Source organism: Aptenodytes forsteri, unplaced genomic scaffold (assembly GCF_000699145.1).
Source record: "Aptenodytes forsteri isolate BGI_AS27 unplaced genomic scaffold, ASM69914v1 Scaffold182, whole genome shotgun sequence".
Taxonomy (NCBI): Eukaryota; Metazoa; Chordata; class Aves; order Sphenisciformes; family Spheniscidae; genus Aptenodytes; species Aptenodytes forsteri.
Window position 1 is genome coordinate 1,831,027 of NW_008795932.1, and position 21,899 is coordinate 1,852,925.

General features: G+C 37.2%; 1 protein-coding gene across 2 annotated transcripts in view; it reads left to right on the forward strand.

Moving 5' to 3' along the window:
• Window positions 1-21,899, forward strand: part of TRAPPC9 (trafficking protein particle complex 9) — a 562,867-nt gene that overhangs the window by 118,760 nt on the left and 422,208 nt on the right. For both annotated transcript variants that reach the window (XM_009285082.2, XM_019473612.1), the window contains one exon: window positions 6,295-6,419. In XM_009285082.2, coding sequence (XP_009283357.1) covers window positions 6,295-6,419 — 125 coding nt within the window. The remainder of the gene's footprint in view (window positions 1-6,294; window positions 6,420-21,899) is intronic.

Below are 21,899 nucleotides of genomic sequence, written 5' to 3' on the forward strand. Positions count from 1 at the left end.
AGCATGGGGCAGCCCTGGCCTCTCCTCACAGAGGCCACCCTGCAGCCCCGCTGCCAACGCCTGGGCATGGACACCCTATATATAATACTAAGTACATTTCATGTGTCTTCAGAAAACAGCAATAAGCAGGTTTGTACTGCTATTGGATTATAAATATTTCTTCTGCAGAGAAGCAGCAGTTTAACCTAAAATCTTAGCTCTTTTGCATCTCACGTGACCTCATATTGCCAGTTACCTATAGACTGCCTTGGAATACAAACAAACTTCTGTGGTGTCCTGGCTTCAGTGGTAAGGTTATTTAAGGGTTTCCTTGCCACAGAGTTTGAGACCACTGTAGTTGTGATGGACTTGTTGAAAAGCATATATATTTTTGTCACCTGGATCAGGCCAGTGATAGTTGTACAACACAGTGTTACAAGGGAGTAGTTACAAGTGTACAAGTGTACAACACAGTGTTACGAGTGTATTAGAATGGGACGGAAGCTGTCCCATGCCAGCTTTTTCTTCAGTGCTTAGTCATTGGGTTATAAATCTAAAGGTTTAACTCCCTTAGTAAATTTTCCCTCATTCAAATACGAAATTGTGTGGGATTCTTCTGTGCAGTGTGCTGTGAAAGTGGCTAATGAAGTTAAATTGACAATTTACTTAACATTTCAGAGGAGAGAGGAAATGCCGGTAAGAGATTTTGCTCTGTTGTGACAGCAGTGACTGCGATGTTGGAAAGGCAAGCTGCGTTTTTGCAGTTACCATGGAAAAAGTATTGGTCATGTGCTGTTACCATGGAAATACTCAATGTGGATTCTAGAAATTAGGAAGATTTTTGGACAGAGTAGAAAGACAATTGTTCTTTTTATAGTGAAAGACTGCTCAAGCTGTTTGACAGTATGGATTGATGAAAAAGTGTGGAGGATTTAGCATCTTCAAATCTCTAAATTTCATGAGAGAAAATAAAAGGTATGAAGTCTGAAAAAATATAAATATCAAGTGATTTAAAACTTCCGGTGAATTGCTTCATTGATGCTCTAAATTTTTCAATTACCTGTTTTCTTCTGCCATCATTAAGTTCTTCAACCTACCAGGGCTTTTAACAGAATGTGTTTCCCCATTCTCTGGTGACTAATGTATTGCAGAGGAGCTGGACAATGTCTAATCAACTTTGCTGCCTGGTCAAAGAACAGAAAAAGCTAAATAATTAAAAAGAAAACATTGCTAGTAGCAGAACATTAATTTTTTTTGTCCTCTGGCAGAGAAGTCCCCTTGCACAGTCAAAGTTGTGAAGGGGTGAGTCATTTGAAGTATAACACAGTGCCTGGCACCAGGCTCTGTTATATGCCATGTTTGAGTGCCACAGACTTGAAACAGAAAGTTCAGCCACTCAGTGGTTACCTTAGACTTTCCTCTTAGCCTGCAGCAGAATCAATGTTTACTTTGCTATCATACCTCCTTTTGCAGGTACGATGTAGAGATTAAAAAAATTCTCCCTTCCCCAGAGAAAAGGTTTAAACCAACCTTTGTCTCCCCCCCCCCAAGAAAATTAAAAAGAGAATGTGTTTTTAAAAGATAAAACAATTAAGAAATTCATTAGTTGTAAGTCCGTGATGTTCTTTTAGGTATTATCTATTCCTTTCTCAAGAAAAAAAAAATTGTGCCTTATGTAAAATGGAAAAGCTGACTAATGCCATGCAATTTTTCATGCTTGGTTCTTTTCATGTTTTTCTTTGCAATTTTATGCACCATCGGTATCAACTTTTGTTCTAAATATAGAACTGGTGAAAATTCTTCATCAATTTGAAAAGAATTATTTTTCCTCAGGTAAAACTTTTTATTTTAATTAAAAAAGAGTGGATTTCAAAGCCTGCTATCAAATAGATTTATGATCATTTTTGTTGGCAAGCTGTCTAGAACTTTTTAGTGTATTATTGCCTCAAATCTTAGGCTAATAAGTATGTTTGCATTAATACCAGTTGCCTTTTAAGAGATGCTAAGAACTGGTCTACGAGTGGTTTGATACCTTGTTATTTCTTGTGCAAGTTAGAAATAAAATACCTATTAGCCCATACGAAATTATTTTGTGCCCTCATCTCTCTCCCTTTTCCCTGGTCTTCATGGGCTAGATTACTGCATGATTTAATGTAGTTATAGGAGGAAAGGCTTTCTTAATTTTAGTTGAATATTAATAAATACTACTAAGTTCAGCTGATGTGTTTTCTAGTTTTCCAGGATAATAATATAATAACTCATATGATTGCCTTCCCATTTGTAGCTCCCCTATTCAGACTTACCCCTTCTGGCTTTTTATCAGTTAGATGCTGCTGATTGATTTTTCTTCAGTGGACGAAAGTGGAAGAAATATGTTTTAATATTTAATATTAATAAAACCTTTTAATTTGAACGTTCATAGGGATTGAAAGAAGTATTCTAACAATGAGGAAAACCAGGCTAATGCTGCATACGTTTCAAAGTAGTACAATGTGGACATGTTCTCTTCATGCTCTGGTTGCTCTCAGTTTGGTTTTTTTTTTTGCTGTTTTTTTGTTTGTTTGTTTTTGTTTTAATGTATAAGTTGTTACATAGCTAACCTGGAAAAGAACAACAGTGAAGGTGAAAAAAGAAGGTGAAATGGGGTTTGGCCTAGACGATCTTTAAAGGTCCCTTCCAACCCAAACCATTCTATGAAAATGCATGGATTATCATACAAGCTAATAATCACAATACAAACCTTTGGGATGTGTAACTGGAACTACTGTTGCTTGAATTTGAGACATCATGATGCCTTATCTTTGTTGTTGGCATCTGTGATGCCATCTAAAAGATGGAACGGGTATTACATCATGTATTTCTCTTACTTTGATAAGCCTATGCGAGTCACTTCAATGTTTGTCCCTTAACAGTAACCTATTAAAAAATTTGCTAGTGAACAGTCCAAAGCAGTGTTTGCACATGGATAAACAAATTAATGCACAGTAAGTTTTGACTAATTTTTAGTAAAGCTACATTGCACGGGGAGGGTGTTCTCAGCTGCCTGTCCTGCTCTCCCCCGGTAACTGATACAACAGGATATTCAATGCTTTGGCAGTATGCTTCAGCAAAGATATGACATTGGAAAATACAGTGTTAGTCTTTCACTTTTAAATTCTTTCAGTGTCCATTGAGGAATGCTTGATCTGTGTTGGCTGTCTGAAGGTGGCTGGAAACTGTAATATGACCGGCAAAGAGTAGTTCCATCAGATGGTTGGCAACCCTGATTAATTTAGGTAGACTGCAAGTTGTGTGGTTCTGAAAATTCATTAGGGGCTTTCCTGTATTTGGATCTTACATCTAACGAAACTCTAAATGCCTGGTCTTAAATGTATAGTATATAACGTCTGATCAGCTTTTTTCTGTTCCTATAGTGCCCGGTGATCTCACTATAATTCCTTATTTAGAATTGCTGGATTTAGTGACTAAAGGCTGTATCTACATTAAGGTGATGCAGTAGGGACAGATTGGTAGGTAGAAGCACTCGGTGCTAAAGCTTTCACATTACACTGTGGTGTGATTCAGGTATTTTACATGAGGCCTGACTTATTCTGGCCCTCTGGATAAAATAGCCCCTCTGCATACATGATTCAAATTTGTCTGAAGGGCTGCTTGTTGATTCAGACTATTATGACCCCGTTAGGGTTTGGAGTACGTTACCTGTACTCTGGGATTGAAGTCTTTGATTTTGTTTACTCCAAAAAGAATCTAGTTTGCATGCACTGAACTTGCTCTGCAAACCCAATTAAGTGGGGATGATGATGAGATTTGCTTCAAAACCATGCACCAAAACACGAGGTGTGGCAAAGTCCATCCTAACTGTTGCATGAAGGCTTACATCTAATGTGCATTAATCATTAATGTGACAACTTGTGCTGTGGGTCGAGGGGGAAGAAGGCAATTTTTCATGCACTCCACACAAAAATTGATACATATTTTATTTGGCTACCTGTTCTTTTGCTTCTGTGTGAAGGTCACCAGAACCATCAAAATAATTTTCCCTTCCTTTAAATTTCCCTTCCTTAAAATTCCCTTCCTTTAAAGCACTGAGAATTGTTTCTGTGAGTTGGATCGTTCCTTCCACTACTTCAGTGGTAGCATCTCGTACCATCTTCTGAAGAGTAGTACCTTGGCCCTTGGGGAGCCAGTAGTATACTGTGGCAACTACAAGAATGGCATTTTGGACATCTTCACTCAGCTTCCGGCAATCCTCTGCAGAAGTCAGTGGGGGCCTTGAGAATGTTGTGGTTTAACCCCCGTATCTTCTGAAGATGTACCTTGGCCAAGTACCTTGGCCCTTGGGGAGCCAGTAATACACTGTGGCAGCTACAAGAATGGCATTTTGGACATCTTCACTCAGCTTCCGGCAATCCTCTGCAGAAGTCAGTGGGGGCCTTGAGAATGTTGTGGTTTAACCCCAGCCAGCAACTAAGCATCACACAGCCGCCCGCTCACTTCAATCCTCTGCAGAAGTCAGTGGGGGCCTTGAGAATGTTGTGGTTTAACCCCAGCCAGCAACTAAGCATCACACAGCCGCTCGCTCACTTCCCCCTCCCCACCGTGTGCTGTTACCAGCACAAATCCAAAACGCAGCCCCACACAAGCTACTATGAAGAAATTTAACTCTATCCCAGCCAAAACCAGTACAAATATACAGCATCGTCAGGCTTCGCCCACGTGAAGTACATCAGTGTATGCGAATACATCTTTTGCTGTAATCTGTAAAGGTTATTGACCTTTTAGGAAGTTATTGAATGCTCTGGTTTGATTGAGCAGGTGATGTTGATGATGGTTGGCGATGGAAATATTAATTTCCTGAGAAATAGTAATCTTTCTTTTAACTTTTTTTTTTTTGCATATGAGGTAAGTTAATTGTAAATTAAAAACTGTTACGTTTTTTTTGACTAGTAAGCCTCCTGAATCAGAATTTTTAAATCTGATGTTTATCATGGTGTTGTACCCTTAAGGCTGAACTAAGGTGCATTTTAAAACTAGATAGTGAAGGAAACTGGAAGTATGGGAAATGCCCTTTGTTTTCTCATTTGGATACCTGTGAATTTGGATTTTACTGAAGGAAAACCATTTCATGCTTCGTCTTGTTCTTCTGGTTTCTTCTTTTGAGGAATGTATCTGCAACAGGTCATCCATGGAATTGGAATGTGATACTAGCAAATGTAATTTGATAGGAGCAATTTCCAAAGAGGAAGTATGCTTGGGCTTTGTGTAATAACTTGATGTTTCCCGTATGTTTAGATATATGCATCTGCTGCGATATATGAGATTTTGCTTGTATTTAATTGGTGTTTGTAGATTGCAGTTGCTCTGCACAGCATAAAGGAACAAAATCCTGCTCTTCTTTGGGCTTTGGATGTAAATCTAAATAATAACAACGAATTGTTAATAATAAATTGTGAATCTAGTTTTAAGGTATGTTAAAACTTCATTATTTTAATTTTGTTGTTCCTCTGACTTTTTGATTCACCAGTAATTTTCACACGTCTTAATGGTTTGTGCTTAGAATATAGCTTTGGTAGGTTGAGAAACCCAAATATGCTGCAGTGTATTTATTTACCTTCAAGTTATACAAGCTTGTCAGCAATAAAAAATACTACTAAGTTGTCATTTTGTCTTTTATTGCTATACTGTATGCCAGTACACAAACTGCTAGTAAATACCAAACTGAGGACATTCCTCTAAGGATATCCATTTCTGTTGAGCTCTTTGTTGACTATTACGATGTAAACCTTAGTTTCCATTCTGTCTTTGTTAGTCATGACAAATATTTTATCTATTTTTACATCAGTAGATGGTACAAAACATGACTTCTCTATTTTCTATTCTTTTCCACAGTATATACTTGAAAAAGGAATTCTCAGGCCTCATACTTGAAGTTAGTTTAAAGATATTAAGCAGTTGATAGGGTCGCTATCACGGAAAAGCACAATCTTTTATCTTTGTTCTTTTCTAATATTGTAAAATTTAAAACTAAAACTAATTTTATATTATTAACTCTGACATCTCTGTTGTGATATTTCAAATGCAGATACGTTCCTTTCCTGTGACCTTCACTGAGTTTTAGGTGTATTCCTGTTTGGGTTTTTTTGGCTTCTAGAGAAGAAGATAGCAAAATAATCATCACCTTTTGTTCTGCCTTTTTGTATAAAATGTTAATATTTCTTTTTGTGTATTTTCTCTCCCTTCGATAATACAGATATGGATTTGGAATAAAACATAACACTAGACAAGTAAAAGTAATTTCATTTATTCTCTTTCTAGATGGAATCAGTGTGAGTGGACTTCCGCTCTCCAGTCCTTTTCGGCAGGTTGTCAAACCAAGAGTAGAGACTAAACCTATTAATCCACAAGAAAGCAGCAAAGTTGGTGACTTCAGTCATGTGAAGGTAAGTAAGTGACATCAAAATAAGTAAAAGATGTGGTTTTCATTGTACTGTATTATGGTTTGTTGAGTGATTAAAAAATAAAGGTTTCTTTGTCTCATAAATATTTTCCTTTTTTTTTTTTAGAACAGCTTGATGTTCTGTGTTTGGATTGTTATATTAGAACAAACAAACAAAAAAGTGAAACAAGGTCAGGCTAACAGTAGAAATTGTAAAGAGTTGGTTATCAGTATGGTATACTCAAGGAATTGTCAGTTCTTCACCTCATGTTGCTTTCTTACGCTATGTACTCTAGGAAGGTGCTTCTGTATGAATTCTTGGTTTTCTTATATTAAAATGTACAGAAGGATTTCTACCTTTTGAACAGTTTGGGATCAAAGTCTTATCTTCACACTTCCAGTAGTAAGCCTTTTAGAGGTGTTCATATAAATAATAAAACAGAATAGTTAAGAGAGCCAAAGGAAAAGTAAATAAAAGTAGCAGGATGAAAGAACAATTGTATAGGTAGAAGCTGCACTGTGCTTACTGAGAGAGTCTTCCCTGGAGTAAGCTAGTGTTTGTTTTTCTGTTAAAGATCTTACCTGTTGAAGATGTAAACTTCTTGTTTTGAGCAGTGAAATAAGAATAAGCTTCATACTGGCCAGAATTGCAGACGATCTAATTTAAGATGAAAATAGCAAAGATTGTCAAAGATGTACTGTAGCACTTCATGGGTCTCTTCCCTAGCTTTGGTGAATGTTTTGCATGCCTTGTAGTATCTGATACATTTCCTACATGGATCTGTGTTCTGCGTTAATTCATTCAGTCAGAATTTAGATTGAGTGTTGTACACTGCGATATTTGGCTTAGCATGTCTTTGGCTGAGAAGCAAACATAGGCTTTGCTTTTCTCGGTAACTCGCTTTGCATGTGAATTTGCTTTCTTCCCAGTGAGGTTATTTACAATTCTATTTGATCAATAAACAGGTGAAGCTATTAATTTTTAAGTATGTTTCTTTTGGACCATTAGCACTGCTAATTCATCATCATTTGATTCTGCAGTACAGAAAGGATGATGACAGCATATGAAAGATGATAAAATGTTAGTAAAGCCTTTCTTTGTGCTTTATGACATAGCAAGGTATTTCCCAATTGCTCGTAAATACAAATCAGCATGATTGAGGAAACAATTTGATATTTAGGTGGGTAAAATGTCCAGCATTAATTTTTAAGTTTAGAACTTTGTGTAGAATGTCTGACCTATAGACACTTCTGACTTATGGAAGCAAGGGGAATGTTATTTTGAAATCAGACTAAAAATCCAGGAATGCAGAATTTATTTGCACCAAATACATGAAAAAACCTTTTGGTGCACTTTTTGCTTGTCAGCCAGTTGTCCTGGCAACCAAGAAGTTGCAGGTTCACAATGACTTATGTGATGGTATTACAAAGATGTTGGAGAACTGTAAAGCAAGAACTTGGTTTTTACCAGTGTATAGTGAAACAGTCTGGTGGGAATGCACATGCTTGATTCTGTTGTTAGGTTTATGGAATGAACTTTCATTTAATTAATCAGTATTTTGTGATGGAAGGACCTTGCAGGTGATCAAGACTATGTTCAATAGAGAATACACATTCCAATAGCATCAAGGGGTTCCTTGCTCAATACCTTTATCTGTGTATTGAGCCTGATTCGTATGACTGCTGTACAGCTCCCATAGCATGCCCAAAATTAACAATTTACTGTGTTAACATCTGTTCTAAAACAGGCTTAAGCACTAACCTTGCACTTTTTGTAATGTTTAGAAGAGATGATTTATAGAGTGGGGGAAAAATAAAAATCAGGGTGTTAGAATAGCCAACAGGATAAAGCTCTGGAGAAAGTCTACAAAATTATGCTTCTAATTACTCAAATTACTATAATTCTGATCATATATTTGCAGATGACGTCCATGACAGGAAAAATATGACTTGTATTTTTCCAGTATTTATAAGATTGGTCTATTGTAGATGAGGAGAGGAAACCACAGTAAGGTATCACCATCTGTAGGGTGATTTACTGTCATGGCTCATTCCATTTAAACAAATGTCCATTTCTATAACTTGCATTTCTATTTACCATGTTAATACACTCATAAATAATAATCTTATCCCAGTTTGTCCCAATTAAACTACTATACACCAACCATTTGATCTACCTGGATTAAAAATGCTCATGAAGTTCAGAACTATTTAGAATATCTTAGAAGTATTTTTCGATTCACCAGACTATCCACATAATTAAGCCTCTATGTATATGGACATACATAGTTGGTATTGGGCAAATGACCAGAAGAAATTACCTGTCATAACTGAAGAGATTGCATTTGTCTATTTAGATGACTGCATTACATCTGACTGCTAGTCATTCTGTGATAAGGCATTATATCCTTCTTTTTCCCCTGCTGTCTACTTCTTCTGTTTAATACTGTCTGTTTATTTCTGTTTGTGACTTCTGTCTACTTTGACAGCGCTCTTTAGTAGGAAGAAACGTAAGAACTGCTAGTAGCTTAAAATAAAAGCTAGACAAATTCCAAACAAACTATCGGGCAGTTATTGTAAATAGTTGAGTCAATTAAGCATTTAAAGATGTAATTAGAATGTGTTCTGGTCCAGTTTTCTTGGCTGGGTTCTGAGGAATTTGCTGTATTTTTGGTTTTGACTTGCTTGGTTTTAGACTGGGTATCTTTGAGAGTACATGAATATATGTTTGTTGTCAAATGCAAACACTTTTGCTCAGTTAGAACATTGCTGTCTAATATGTAGCAAGCTGGGATATATACAAGAGAGATGATCCAAGGTTCCCTTTGAACCTGAGTCTCAAAATATTTGATATTTATGAATCTTTCTGAGTTCCCTTGAACCTCCTTAAAAGATACTTCAGTTTCTCTCTGTTGCTGCAGAACAATTCAGTGCTTGTGGGCTATTGCCTGTGTCCTGCACAGTGCCATTTGAGATGATTGCTTGATTATGTTTTAAGGTTTATCTTGTAATAGTCAAGCCAATTAAAGTGGTTTGACAAGGACTAATGTAAGAAGCAAGTGGGAGTTTTTAAGTTAAGAAACAAGATTGATCTTAAACAATTTGTATGTGTGGTGAAAATGTTCTGCTGTCATTTATTCATGATTTAGCAATAGGTGTCTGTTGTGAATATTCAGGAGTAGTAGTTGTTTTTCAATCCTGCATGTTGTGCATAAACTAGTCTTCAAATAAAGGTGAATTTTTGCAAATGAAATTTAATGTAAATCAATGCTTCTCTTGTTGCTGATTCTGAAATGTCCTTGTTTGGATATTTATAAGTCTTAACGCTTACACCTTCCCTCCCTACTTGTTTGCCTTACAATTTTTGTGCTTCAGTCTTGGATACTGCCAGTATTGCAGTTGAACTTCTCTGCAATCTACATTTTCAATTTTGCTACAGGCTGTCTTCTAATAAACCAGTCACTGGCTTCTGGAAATGACTGTTATAATGATCTCATAAATTCAGTATAAAAATTGCTTTATGACCTCATCATAAAGCTTGCTTATACCCTCAAGCTGAATAGAATATCACGGTGTAATATTATGTTCAGAGGTACTCTTTTCTACTGTTCACTACTGAGTAGTTGTGGTAAGCATTGTCTAAAAACCTTAGTCATTCTAGGGTGCATCTGTATGGCAGAGTGACTTAGCCCCTGCTTAGCTCTGCATTGCTGTGGTTATACTGGTACATGAAATAGTCTATTTTAAGGCTGTATCTGTTACTTCTTGAGTAACACTGCAGTGTGTTTAGATACTCAGCTATTCTATGTCCTAATGCAAAAGCTGCAGAGAGAAATTTAAACAAATATAATCTCTCAGCCAACAATGTATTATTTTTAACCTAGGGAATTCTGTACTGGTTTTCATGCTTGGAAGCTGAGATTATTTGGCTTAGTCTAGTTCTTCTCAGAGACAGAAGAAACAAACTCTTACTCCATGCCACATATCATGGACTTGAGGCTTAGAGATCAGTCTGATCTGTGGAAATTTGGTCCTTAAAGTCACAGTGATTACCATCACGTAATGGTAATTCATTGGTAGTTCCTTTTTGTCACAAGGTGAAAAGGAGAATTATTCATCAAGGTATCTTAGTTCAATATAATGTCCATGGTTTCTTTGGAATAAATCTTCTGGGATTAAGAAATGCTGCATGACCCTAACTGGACAAAAGACCAAATTAAGAGTTGAAATGGACAAGTCTTTTAGCTGGGTGAAGAAAACTTTGAAAGCATATCGTGGGTTTTTTAAAATCTTGGTTTAAGCTGTTAAACATAGGCATTGATTGGTGGCCAGTTGTATGGCAGACTGAGGGCTGGTTTATAATTTATAAGGGCCTCGGCTGACTTACTTACTTGTTTTGAAACTTGTATGTTCAAGAGAATTTGTCTCTGCATACTGAACATGAGCTGTAATTCTAGAGATTCAACTGCAGAAACTGGAGAGGTTTAAGTAATCTCATGGAACTACTTTGTTCTTGCACTAACAGTAAATGGTAGGAAGTGTTAAAATATGGTATGTAGAGCTAATCTAATTTAATACACCATCTTTAATGTATCTTTTCTGATTTAGTCAGCAGTGTATTAAAATGAGATACAGGCCTTAATTGGATTTTTCCATGCAGTTCTCAGGCTCTGCTCTTCTAGTATGAAAGTATGCTGTTAATTGAGATAAACTTTATTTTGTTGATGCTTTAATGTCAAACTCCTTTTACCCGTAAGCCTTAAATCTATTCTAAGTTTAAGCCCTTAAGCAGAACAAGTTGGATTTTTTTTTTTTTTTAAACTTTTAAATAATTCTGGATCCTGCTGAAGTTAGTGTGGATGTTGAATCTGTGGAGCACAACTGAAATTTAGATTCCTTTTTTATGGTTGGCTACATGTGAATTTAGAAATGAGATCTTTAAACACTTCAAGTCTTACGAAGAAAAAAAAAAAAAGGAAGACACAAGTGTCTGCCTCTGTTTCCCTAATAACTTTCAAGCCTGTAAAAGAGAAGATAAAAAATCCCAAACAAAGCTCTTTCACTTCCCAAGTTGATTTTTATCAAAATAATATTTTTTTTTAATATAATTAACTGATATTTGTGAGATAAGTACCAGAAAGCCAGTCACATTTCCTGAAGTCTGCTCAGGTTGGAGCCATGAGCCGAATCAACCTTTGTCAGGTCAGCAAGGTGTTTTTGGTTGCCTTCCTGGCCAAGAATTGCAGTTTCCCTTGAGATAAAGTGGATAATAAAAGTAGAGTTCTGCAAAAATGAGAGCGAGCTGGATTCTTGGTAGTTGGACCTGCTCAGTGAAATTTGATTATAATCTGGATTTGGATGAAAGCCTGCAGTTTTTGAGTAGTCTGGGTCTAAACGCTCTTAACTTTGCTTCCCTGCCCAGTTTGGCATTGCTTATATTCCTTTAAGTGCTTTTGGGTTCTATAAATTGTTAGTCGAGTATTCAGTGCTATTTCTGCTCACCAACCCTCTTCCTCTTCTGTGAATTGTTCCATCAAGAAATGAATACTGTGTTGTGCCCTAGAGAGGATTGTACTTCAGAACACGAAGAAAATATTTTACTAAAGCTATTCTCTAGAGCCATGGGAAAAATAAATTTGCTACTCCCCCCTGGATTTGAATAAATTCAATTCATTCATCTCAGCTGGTATTTTACATTCACTATTATCACTGTAGTAGCTGCAATTTCAATTCAACACGTTTTACAACTTGAAGTACTTCCTATTTTTGCCATTTTATTTGACATGAAAGAAACATTAAAAATTTTGTAGAGTATTGATAGAAAAATTTTGGATAGATTCACTATCTGCCTGTCAAAAGCACCGTTTTCTCCAGACTTTTTTCATTGTCACTCAGTAAACAAGAGGTGATAGTCCACTTATACCCAAACAAATGTCTCATCAAGGGTAGTTGCAGCAGGTACAATCTACTATATAAACCACACTTCATCTCTTTTGTCTAAAGATGAACAAAGAAAAATTAAAGTTGACATCAGCACAATAAACAGAGCTTATGTGAACAGTAAATAGACTCTGCCGTCATGAGAGCTTCTTTCCCCGAGGAGTGATCCATGGCCATCATTGGCCTTGTTACTCAACTACAGTAAAATCCTGTTGCTGTAGTTAGGACATGTCCGTATCTCTTGAGACGAACAATTTCTGGTAGTTTTTCATCAGCTTGCCAGACTACATTTGAGTCATTAATACAGTCAGTGAGTATCAACAGCAGATGTCATCCATATACGTTACCTGTGTTCAGAGTGTTCCAAGGTTGTCACATTGGAAATATTCAGACAAAAGGAGTTCCCTCTGAGCAGCTGTTGTAACTTGGAAGGTAACAGTAGATGAACCCATTTGGGGATGGGGATGCCCCAAGATCACTGTGAAGTCCGAAAATTACTTTGGATTGTTTATCCTGGTAATGCCTAAGAAGTGCTCTCTACAAATAGAACAGCAGTAGGTGGTTACTTCCATAATGACATTATGATAAGAAAGCAGAAAATCATAATATTGAAGTGGGCTTATGTAGGAGGGCATTGGCTGTATAGAAAGTGAATGAAAAAGTGGAGGGGAAGGTGACGGGGTTAAAGTAATGCAGAAAAATAAAAGATGGGCTTATGTGAAGACTTGCTGAGGTGGAAACTTGAAGGGGGGAGAGGGTTGGAACAAACTTTTAGAATAGGGTGGTGAAAGTCCAGTCACCTCTCTAAGAAATTTTAAGAATAATTAGAAATTGAGATATTTGTCTGAATGCTCTGCTTGCATTGGATGGTACATTTCCTTAAAACAGCCCTTCCAGAGGACAGAGATCACCTGTGGCCTAGAGCTCTCAGAATGTAAACTGCTATGTGCCCCATCATCAAGTGTCATAAATTCAGGATACTTCTGGATATATATACTTCAATTTTGCTCTTGCAAGTTCTCGCATGTTTAGTTTTCCTCTCTTAATGAGAACAGGTGAGATAGGTCAGACACGGGGTTTAGACCGAAGACCACTCTTTATTTCAGGTACCTTATTTATTTGTTTCTCAATCTTTGTACATTTTTACTACTCTTGGTGTTGATCCTCTGGCAATCAAGAGTTGCTGCAGTAGTCCTCATGATTGCTTCTGCCAAACGGAGAATGTTTCAGCAGCAAGAGTTAAGAGTGCGGTTGATCAGCCCTCTGAAGACTTGCTCTACTTATTAGACTTAGTTCACAACAATGAACTGCCTTTATCAGTACTGAGCCTCCCCGCTCGCACTTTGGATTTTGTCTGAATGTCCAATTTAAAGTGTTTTTTCATCTCCTCTGCAGGTGGATTTTGATTCATTGTACATGCTCCTAAAATGAGAGTATATCGTCCAGGTCTGAGTCAGAAGCCCTGTCGCGTATTGGGTATCATGCTATGCTGCAGCTAGTAAACCCTTTCTTTCAACAGTCCTTATTTTATTCATAGTGCTATACTTCTTTGACTACGTCTTCCATTTCTTAACTGACTCATATTCGGTCATATCAGGTTCCGGACAGAGTGAGCTCAAGTATGTTTATGAAAAAAGCTGTAGGTAAGATTTAAAAGATCTGTTTTACCCCTAAGCGCAGAAAATCTTACTCTGCAACACAAGAATTCTTCCAGAATGACTTACCTGAAAATGTGGGAGAGACTTGCATTCTATTGTAAGTAAAGACTCTTTCAAGCATTTGATATTTATATTTCAGTTATAATAGAAATTCTGGATATTCTGGATATTATATTAACTTTATGGCCAAATGTATTTCCACACTTCATCCTTACATGGGTATTGATAAACATAGAATTTTGCTGTGCTCATTTTTACTAGACTTGTGATGATAATTTCTAGTGTTTTAACTTAACCAGAAGTGTGGAATTGGCTGGGAAGAAGGCAGCTGCTCTGGTGGGAAAACATGGTGGCAGAAACTGAAATGCACCAGAAAATAGAACTGCGGAGACCAAGTGACAGGACAGCTCTGATCAGCTGGAATGTTCTCCAGTGCCTACCTAAATTGATCCAGTGAAGTTGTTCATGTGCTTTTGAAAGCATAATCAAGATTTTAATTCAACCTATGTGAGTGTGAAATTAAATGCAGAGAGCGTCATACAGGTGCTGTCTTACAACAGTTAACTGTAACCTACCTTAAGGATGTTATTCCTGACATGACAAGGTAATGCCATTTAATGAACAGTGTCAGAGAGAATTTTATTCAAATCTTTAGATATATGCATAGAAGAAAATGTTACACAATATAAGATTGGAGTTTCAATGTAATGTATATCTTGCATCAAACAGTTGGAGAAGAGCTGAAGTGTCTTAAAAGTAATTTTATGGATTTGAGTTATTCTTTTCTGTAAAGCAAAATTCTGAATACAAGGAATAGATGAAATCATGCTTTTTATTTCATTTTGAAACTAGTTATTTCATCTGTTTCAAAATCCTGTTGCTACTTAGTATGACACAAAGTTGTCCTGAATTGAATATCTGTACATTCTGTTTAGTAGCTTTGTGTTTGTGAGTTGTTCCATGTAAGTTCAGTAAAATTCGTGGCTGCATTTTCATTTTTAGCTAAATATTAAAATTTTAATCATTTTAAATGTTCTGTGATACAATCATTATTCTAAGAACTTGCTTGAGCAATTTTTGTTTTACCATAATTGAACTTGTGCAATTCCATAGGTGCCTTAGCAACACTAAGGGCATTCCTTCTGCAATTCTCCAGCTTGCCTTTCACCTACAGCTTAATTCACCCTTTTCTTCCTCCATTTCTTCTCCTTTCATCTTGTAGGTTTTAATTTATAAGTCCATACTAAGATCTCTTCACCCTTATCCTCATAGCTGTTAGTTTATAACTTCAGAGCCTAGTAGATAACATAGTAGGTAAATCACATACCAAATAAATACTACTCATGTCTTATTTACTTTTTTGTATCTCTTTGCTTCTTGTTTTGCCCCTGAAAATAAGGGAGACTACTTTGTTATAGCTCTGGAGAACTGCTACCTGGAGGAAATAATTTTTCTGAGTGATTTAGTCAGAAATGTAAGTTTACATGCTGCATCGTGAATATACTTTATATTTCCTTTGACTTAGATCCTAATAATGATGTTGTATTACTGTTATAAATCTTCCCCTGAAACAGTAACAAATGGCCTACCTCAAAAAAAATCATTCTGTTGAGATACACTTAACCAAATGAGTTTGTAAACAGTCATTTAGGATAAAAATGATGTGTTATTTGGAAGAGTAGTTTGTGAGAGAGGAGGCATGCTCTCCAAATTATGGTAACTGGAACAGTTACTCCATAAACGTAATACCACTTTTGATGCTGTGCAGGAATTGCATCCTGATCATCTTCACATCTGAAACCACCTGTTTAGGCTTTCATTTCATTAATCATAGAATCATAGAATCATTAAGGTTGGAAGAGACCTCTAAGATAATCGAGCCCAACCTTCGACCCAACACCACCATGCCCACTAAACCATGTCCCTAAGCGCCTCATCTACACGTCTTTTAAATACCTCCAGGGCTGGGGACTCCCCCACTTCCCTGGGCAGCCTCTTCCAATGTTTAACCACTCTTTCAGTAAAGAAATTTTTCCTAATATCCAATCTAAACCTCCCCTGGCACAACTTGAGGCCATTTCCTCTCGTCCTATTGCTTGTTACTTGGGAGAAGAGACCAACACCCACCTCGCTACAACCTCCTTCCAGGGAGTTGTAGAGAGCGATAAGGTCTCCCCTCAGCCTCTTTTTCTCCAGGCTAAACAACCCCAGTTCCCTCAGCCGCTCCTCAGAAGACTTGTTCTCCAGACCCCTCACCAGCCTCGTTGCCCTTCTCTGGACATGCTCCAGCACCTCAACGTCCTTCTTGTAGTGAGGGGCCCAAAACTGAACACAGTATTCGAGGTGTGGCCTCATCAGGGCCGAGTACAGGGGCACGATCACTTCCCTACTCCTGCTGGCCACACTGTTTCTGATACAAGCCAGGATGCCATTGGCCTTCTTGGCCGCCTGGGCACACTGCTGGCTCATGTTCAGCCAGCTGTCAACCAACACCCCCAGGTCCTTTTCTGATAGGCAGCTTTCCAGCCACTCTTCCCCAAATAATAGCTAGTGGTATGGTAGCGAACAGTGTCTCCATCCTAGTTGTATTCATTTGTGTAGCTGCTGCTATTAGCACTTTCTATTTATATTTCTTGTCTAGAGCCAAAACCCAATAGCCTCTTTGAATATATGGAGGAAGACATGGGTAAGAAAGGGTAATTTAGGTTCTTTTTCCTCTATTTGGAACATTTTGTTCCGATCACTAAAATTTAGTTCTTACATTATGAAATGGTCAAGTTCAAAGTGTAATGATCTAGAAATTTGCTGCTGAAGTTCGTTTCAACCTTAAGTTACATTTTTGCTTAAATATTGCTCATCTTGCATATGGTAATCTCTTCTTGTCAAATGTTTGATGGAATTTTTTTGAGATTCCGTAAATTTCATCAGTTTAATCTTTTCTTGTGGTCTTTTTACCACAGGGACCCAGTGTATTGACAAATAATGAAGAATAGCTTTTCTGAAAGCTGAGATAAACGCCATGTACCATATGCAGGACTTCCTTAGCAGCATATCCTTGATTAGTTTGAAATTGCTCAGTTTTTATGCTGTTCTTTTTAAAAATATAGATTAGTTCATTTTCTCTCAATCTGAGAATAAATAAATCTTGAAGCTAGTTCAGTTTCTTAAGTTTTCAAATAACTTTCTTCTTGAAATATTCTTGATTTCTCCATCACAGGCACAGATCGTTGTTATGCATGGAGGTTTGTTCTGGTTTTGCGGCAACTAGCCAAAGGAGTTAAAGTGCATCTTAATAAAAAAGAAGAATCTTTAGACTACAGATCTTCTGTTTAGCTAAAATTGGCATTCTTAATAGCTACCTTACCCAGGAGTATCAAAAAGAGAATGAAGTTTGGTAATTTATCACTGTGGGGACTTCAAAAGAGTACGTCAAGTGTGGTAGTTTTCCACAGAAGAAAATGGAAACACAGAATGTGATAGCTGTAATTGATGCCAAGCCATTTTTGAAAGGGCACATCAGAATCTACTTTACCAACTTCATTTCACCTAGGGAAATGACTGGATAATCATCACAGCAAGCTCCACATTTACTGTTTATGGGGTAAAACAGGTTTTAAATGTCATAGTTTGTGATTTTTTTAGTAAGATGGTTTGAACTAATATTCTCATTGAAGGATTGCTTAAGAGAATTCCCATTTTATTTATTTATTTGTTTAAGGCTTTCTACTTCTATCAGTGAAAACAGGCATAAAATCTCAAGTTTTAATGCAGGTTTATATCTTAGTATAATACTAAGTATAATGTTGTGCTAACTTTACCATTGATCAGTGTCGAAGGGTGACTCTGTTAGGGTGAGTAGTACAAGTTTGGCTTTAAAAGCCTTAAATTTCCAGGAAATGAAAATTATCTAAAATTTTCAAAAGTAGGGGAGAGGAAAATCCTAGTACAAGAGGGAAAAAAGCGAGACAAATAAATAAATACAGTTTTTAATATTGTGTTACATGAAATAGATCCAAGTTATAACTCATATTTTGTTGGCCATTTTATGAAACTGGATTCTATGCATTGTCATTAAACTGCTGTTCTTGCTGTATATTGCAGTGACTGGTGATGTGAGAGAGGAAAAACAGTTGATGAAAAAAATTCTTACATGAAGAAGGGAAAGTGCAGGAATTTGGAGATGCTGATCAAATAGAGTGTAATTTCTTAGATTTTTCTCTATGATTGGTTTAGACCTGATTTTCTGTAGCTGTAAACTTATAGTAAATTAAATTTCTAATGTTACTGTGTTTAAATGTTCTCTGGTGGTAGAAGACGTAGAGAAAAGTACTATGACTATTACTGTGAAAAAATTAATCCTTTTCACTGGTGCATGTTGTTTGTGTCTAGAATATTTTCTATGCCCCTTGACTTAGAGATCTGTAGTTTGACAATGTATTAGTGTAAATATTACTGTTAAGTGACATGGATGTGCATCAACTGTCTGTAGCCGTTAAGTACAGTGAACATAAAATATCATTCTCTGCAATTATATTTGTAAAAGTGGAGAACTCATAATGACTAGCTAATTTTAAACCTGGGACTCTTAAAACATACTGTTGATTTAGCTGAAATAGGTCTGAGCAAGAGGAAAAAACGCAATTAAAATGCATGTTTTTTAATAAAGTGATTCGCAGGAGCAAGGAGGCTTCTAGGTTACTTCATGGTGGTAGCTAGTTTATATAAATTTTATTAAGTCTACTTTCAGTTATGTTATGTCTTTGTATAAAATGACTAGCAAACCGAGCGGTACATTTCAAGTACTGTACAAGTAACCTTATTAGGATTAAGGCATTCTGTAAAACTCCACTCATTTTTTGTTAGGCACTATGCAAATGCAAGTAATAGACAGTTTTATTACTATTGCTGCCATTTGATAGTAGTGGCTGACAGTCCAGAACAATGAGTAAACAACTTGCCCAAGATCGCACAAGATGTACAGCTAGGAATATTTCTGATACAACCACCAAATGTTCCTTACCGTGACTAGGGTGAGAAACAGGTGATGTAATCCTGTTTCTTAAGAACCAAAAAAAAAGTCTAAAATCCCACATTCTTTACTGCTGGAGAAATTCAGCATGAGATTTTCTTTGCTCAGTATCTTGATACTTTTTCCAAAAGGTATTTCTAGATTTTGCCCCTTGCCCAATGCTTGTTTCCTATGGGTAATTACTTACGTCTATTTATTTTAATTCTTCCATGTTAATTTCTGTTGCATCTTAATATATTTTCCTACCTCTTGCTTGGTCAGTGCAGTGCTGTGGTCGTTCCAAACCCTCTCCCTGAGTTTATCTATTTGCTCGGTAGCCACTGATAGACTATAATGTTAGCTCCTGCTCCAGTCTAGGATGGGGGGGGAATAGCTACAAATGGAGAGCAAATGAGTTGAAATACAAAAAGATGGAATGTTATACAGATGCTGTGAATCCATTCTTGTAGCCTTGGTGAAAACTTCCTACTGATGACCCATCTAGTCTGGTCGTGATAAATTTACCCCAGTGGTTCCAGCATGAAGCCAAGAATTCTGAGCTGAATTTTTGGAAAGCATCCAATTTTATTAAAATATTTCAGTGGCGGAAAACTTTCTACATCCTTCTAGCAGTTACTTTAATGGTGGCATACCCATGTCATTCAAGAGTGCATTTTACTATTAGCTTTAATTTGTCCACCTTCAGTTTCCACCACTGGGTTTTGAAGCAAGTAAAGGGCCTCCTGTCCTAGGTATCTTTTCTCTACTTATTGTAAGTGAGCTCATGTGAGACCAATTATTTTTAGAGTTGTATTTTGAACTTTTGTGTATGACAAAGATGTCAAATTCAGAAGGAGGGAGAACGCTACCTTTCCAGCACTTATTATACAGCTCAGTGATGATTTCCCAAAAAGTGCCGGTTGTGCTATTCAGGCTGTATCTCTGTAAAGCTTTAAAGTTTTACAAATTCTAATGAACATTTTTTAATGTTGCAATTTTGAAACTAACCTTTTGGGTTTCCTTTGTGGTAGTACTGTCATGCAACTATAATGCATAACTTCACACAGATAATTTTTCTGCTACAAAAGGAGTAAAATAGTTTGATTGAATCGTAACTGTTCTTTGCACTTGGTATCCAAGTGTGAGTTATGGTCTCCCGGTCTAAATGGAATGGAATTGGGATGTTAGGCGATCGTTAGATTTTTAACTGAAAAATTAATTAAAAAAAATAACAATTGTATTATCATGTTCTATGTCACTTAATTCAGTGAGTATAGCTCAGAGTGCTTGTTCAACTTAAGAGAAGTCAGTTGATAAAAAGAAAAAGCTGTCCCCAAATTTGAGCATTATAACCCCGTGTTTAACTGAATAATTACTTTGACTATGATTTCTGTGGAGGAAAAAACCAAAAAACACACAAACCAAAAAACCTAATCCTCAGGTGTTAGTGTAGTGGCAGCTCTGCTTACCTTACCTCTTTTGTGAAAGTCACTCGCTTTGAAAAGTCCCCGTTGTAAAAGGTAACTCCTGTGGATATGTGAGTCACAGATAACAGTGGAAGCAGTATAACCAGTGGGGACTATTTCTAACAGTTACCTAGTAGCATTTTTTCAGTGCATATTTTGTCAAGACACTTGGCAGTTGAATTTAAAAGCATGACAATGAGTATGTGGACATTCTTTATATACTATGTGTAGCCAGGGGACCTTGTTGCCCCCTGAAAATAAGGGGTGATGACATAACTGTGCAAAACAAGACACGGCATCTCTCTGCACTGTGCAGTGCCAGGCTGAGTCCTGTTGGGTTGCATTACATCACACTAGGCTCTCCTAGTTATGTGTGTTGAATCTACCCTGGAAGAGTAAGGCATAAGATGGGGTATTTATATTCCAGGAACAAAATTCTAGGGGATACTGGCTGAAAGAGAAAGGGAGAAGGAATCCAGACATCAACTTAATAATTTTGCTTTGTGCAAAAAACACCTTCTGCATTCTGGACAAAATTTACAGATGCTTCTCTAACCTCTGTTGTTGTGATATCTATCTTACTCCAGGGAGGGATGTACAGGAAGTGATACCAGAAGGACAAGTTGACAGCAGTAACCTGCAATAACTCCATTTGTCCTTCAGAACAGGGAAGAGCTGTCATAATTTCTACTGTCCAGTGACAGAAGAAATGGCCCAGATCAGTTCTGATACCCGAAGAATATCTCCCATGCACAAGAGAAATACGGAAAAGCGAGAGCCATGTCATTGATGTAGAAGCATCTTCTTCCACTTCTATATCTACATAATAGAACAGAACAGAATAGAATAGAATAGACTATTTCAGTTGGAAGGGACCTAGAACGGTCATCTAGTCCAACTGCCTGACCAATTCAGGTCTGACCAAAAGTTAAAGCATGTTATTAAGGGCATTGTCCAAATGCCTCTTAAAACACTGACACACTGAAGCCTGTTCCAGTGTTTGACCACCCTCTTGGTAAAGAAATGCCTCCTAATGTCCAGTCTAAACCTCCCCTGGCGCAGCTTTGAACCATTCCCATGCATCCTATCACTGGATACCAGGGAGAAGAGCTCAGCACCTCCCTCTCAACTTCCCCTCCTCAGGAAGCTGTAGAGAGCAATGAGGTTGCCCCTCAGCCTCCTTTTCTCCAAGCTAGATAAGCCCAAAGTCCTTACCTGCTCCTCATAGGACATTCTTTCCAGCCCGTTCACCAGCTTTGTTGCCCTCCTCTGGATGCATTCAAGGACCTGAACATCCTTCTTAAATTGTGGGGCCCAGAACTGCACACAGTACTCCAAGTGAGGCCGCACCAACGCTGAATACAGCAGGATAATCACCTCTTTTGACCGGCTGGTTATGCTGTGTTTGATGC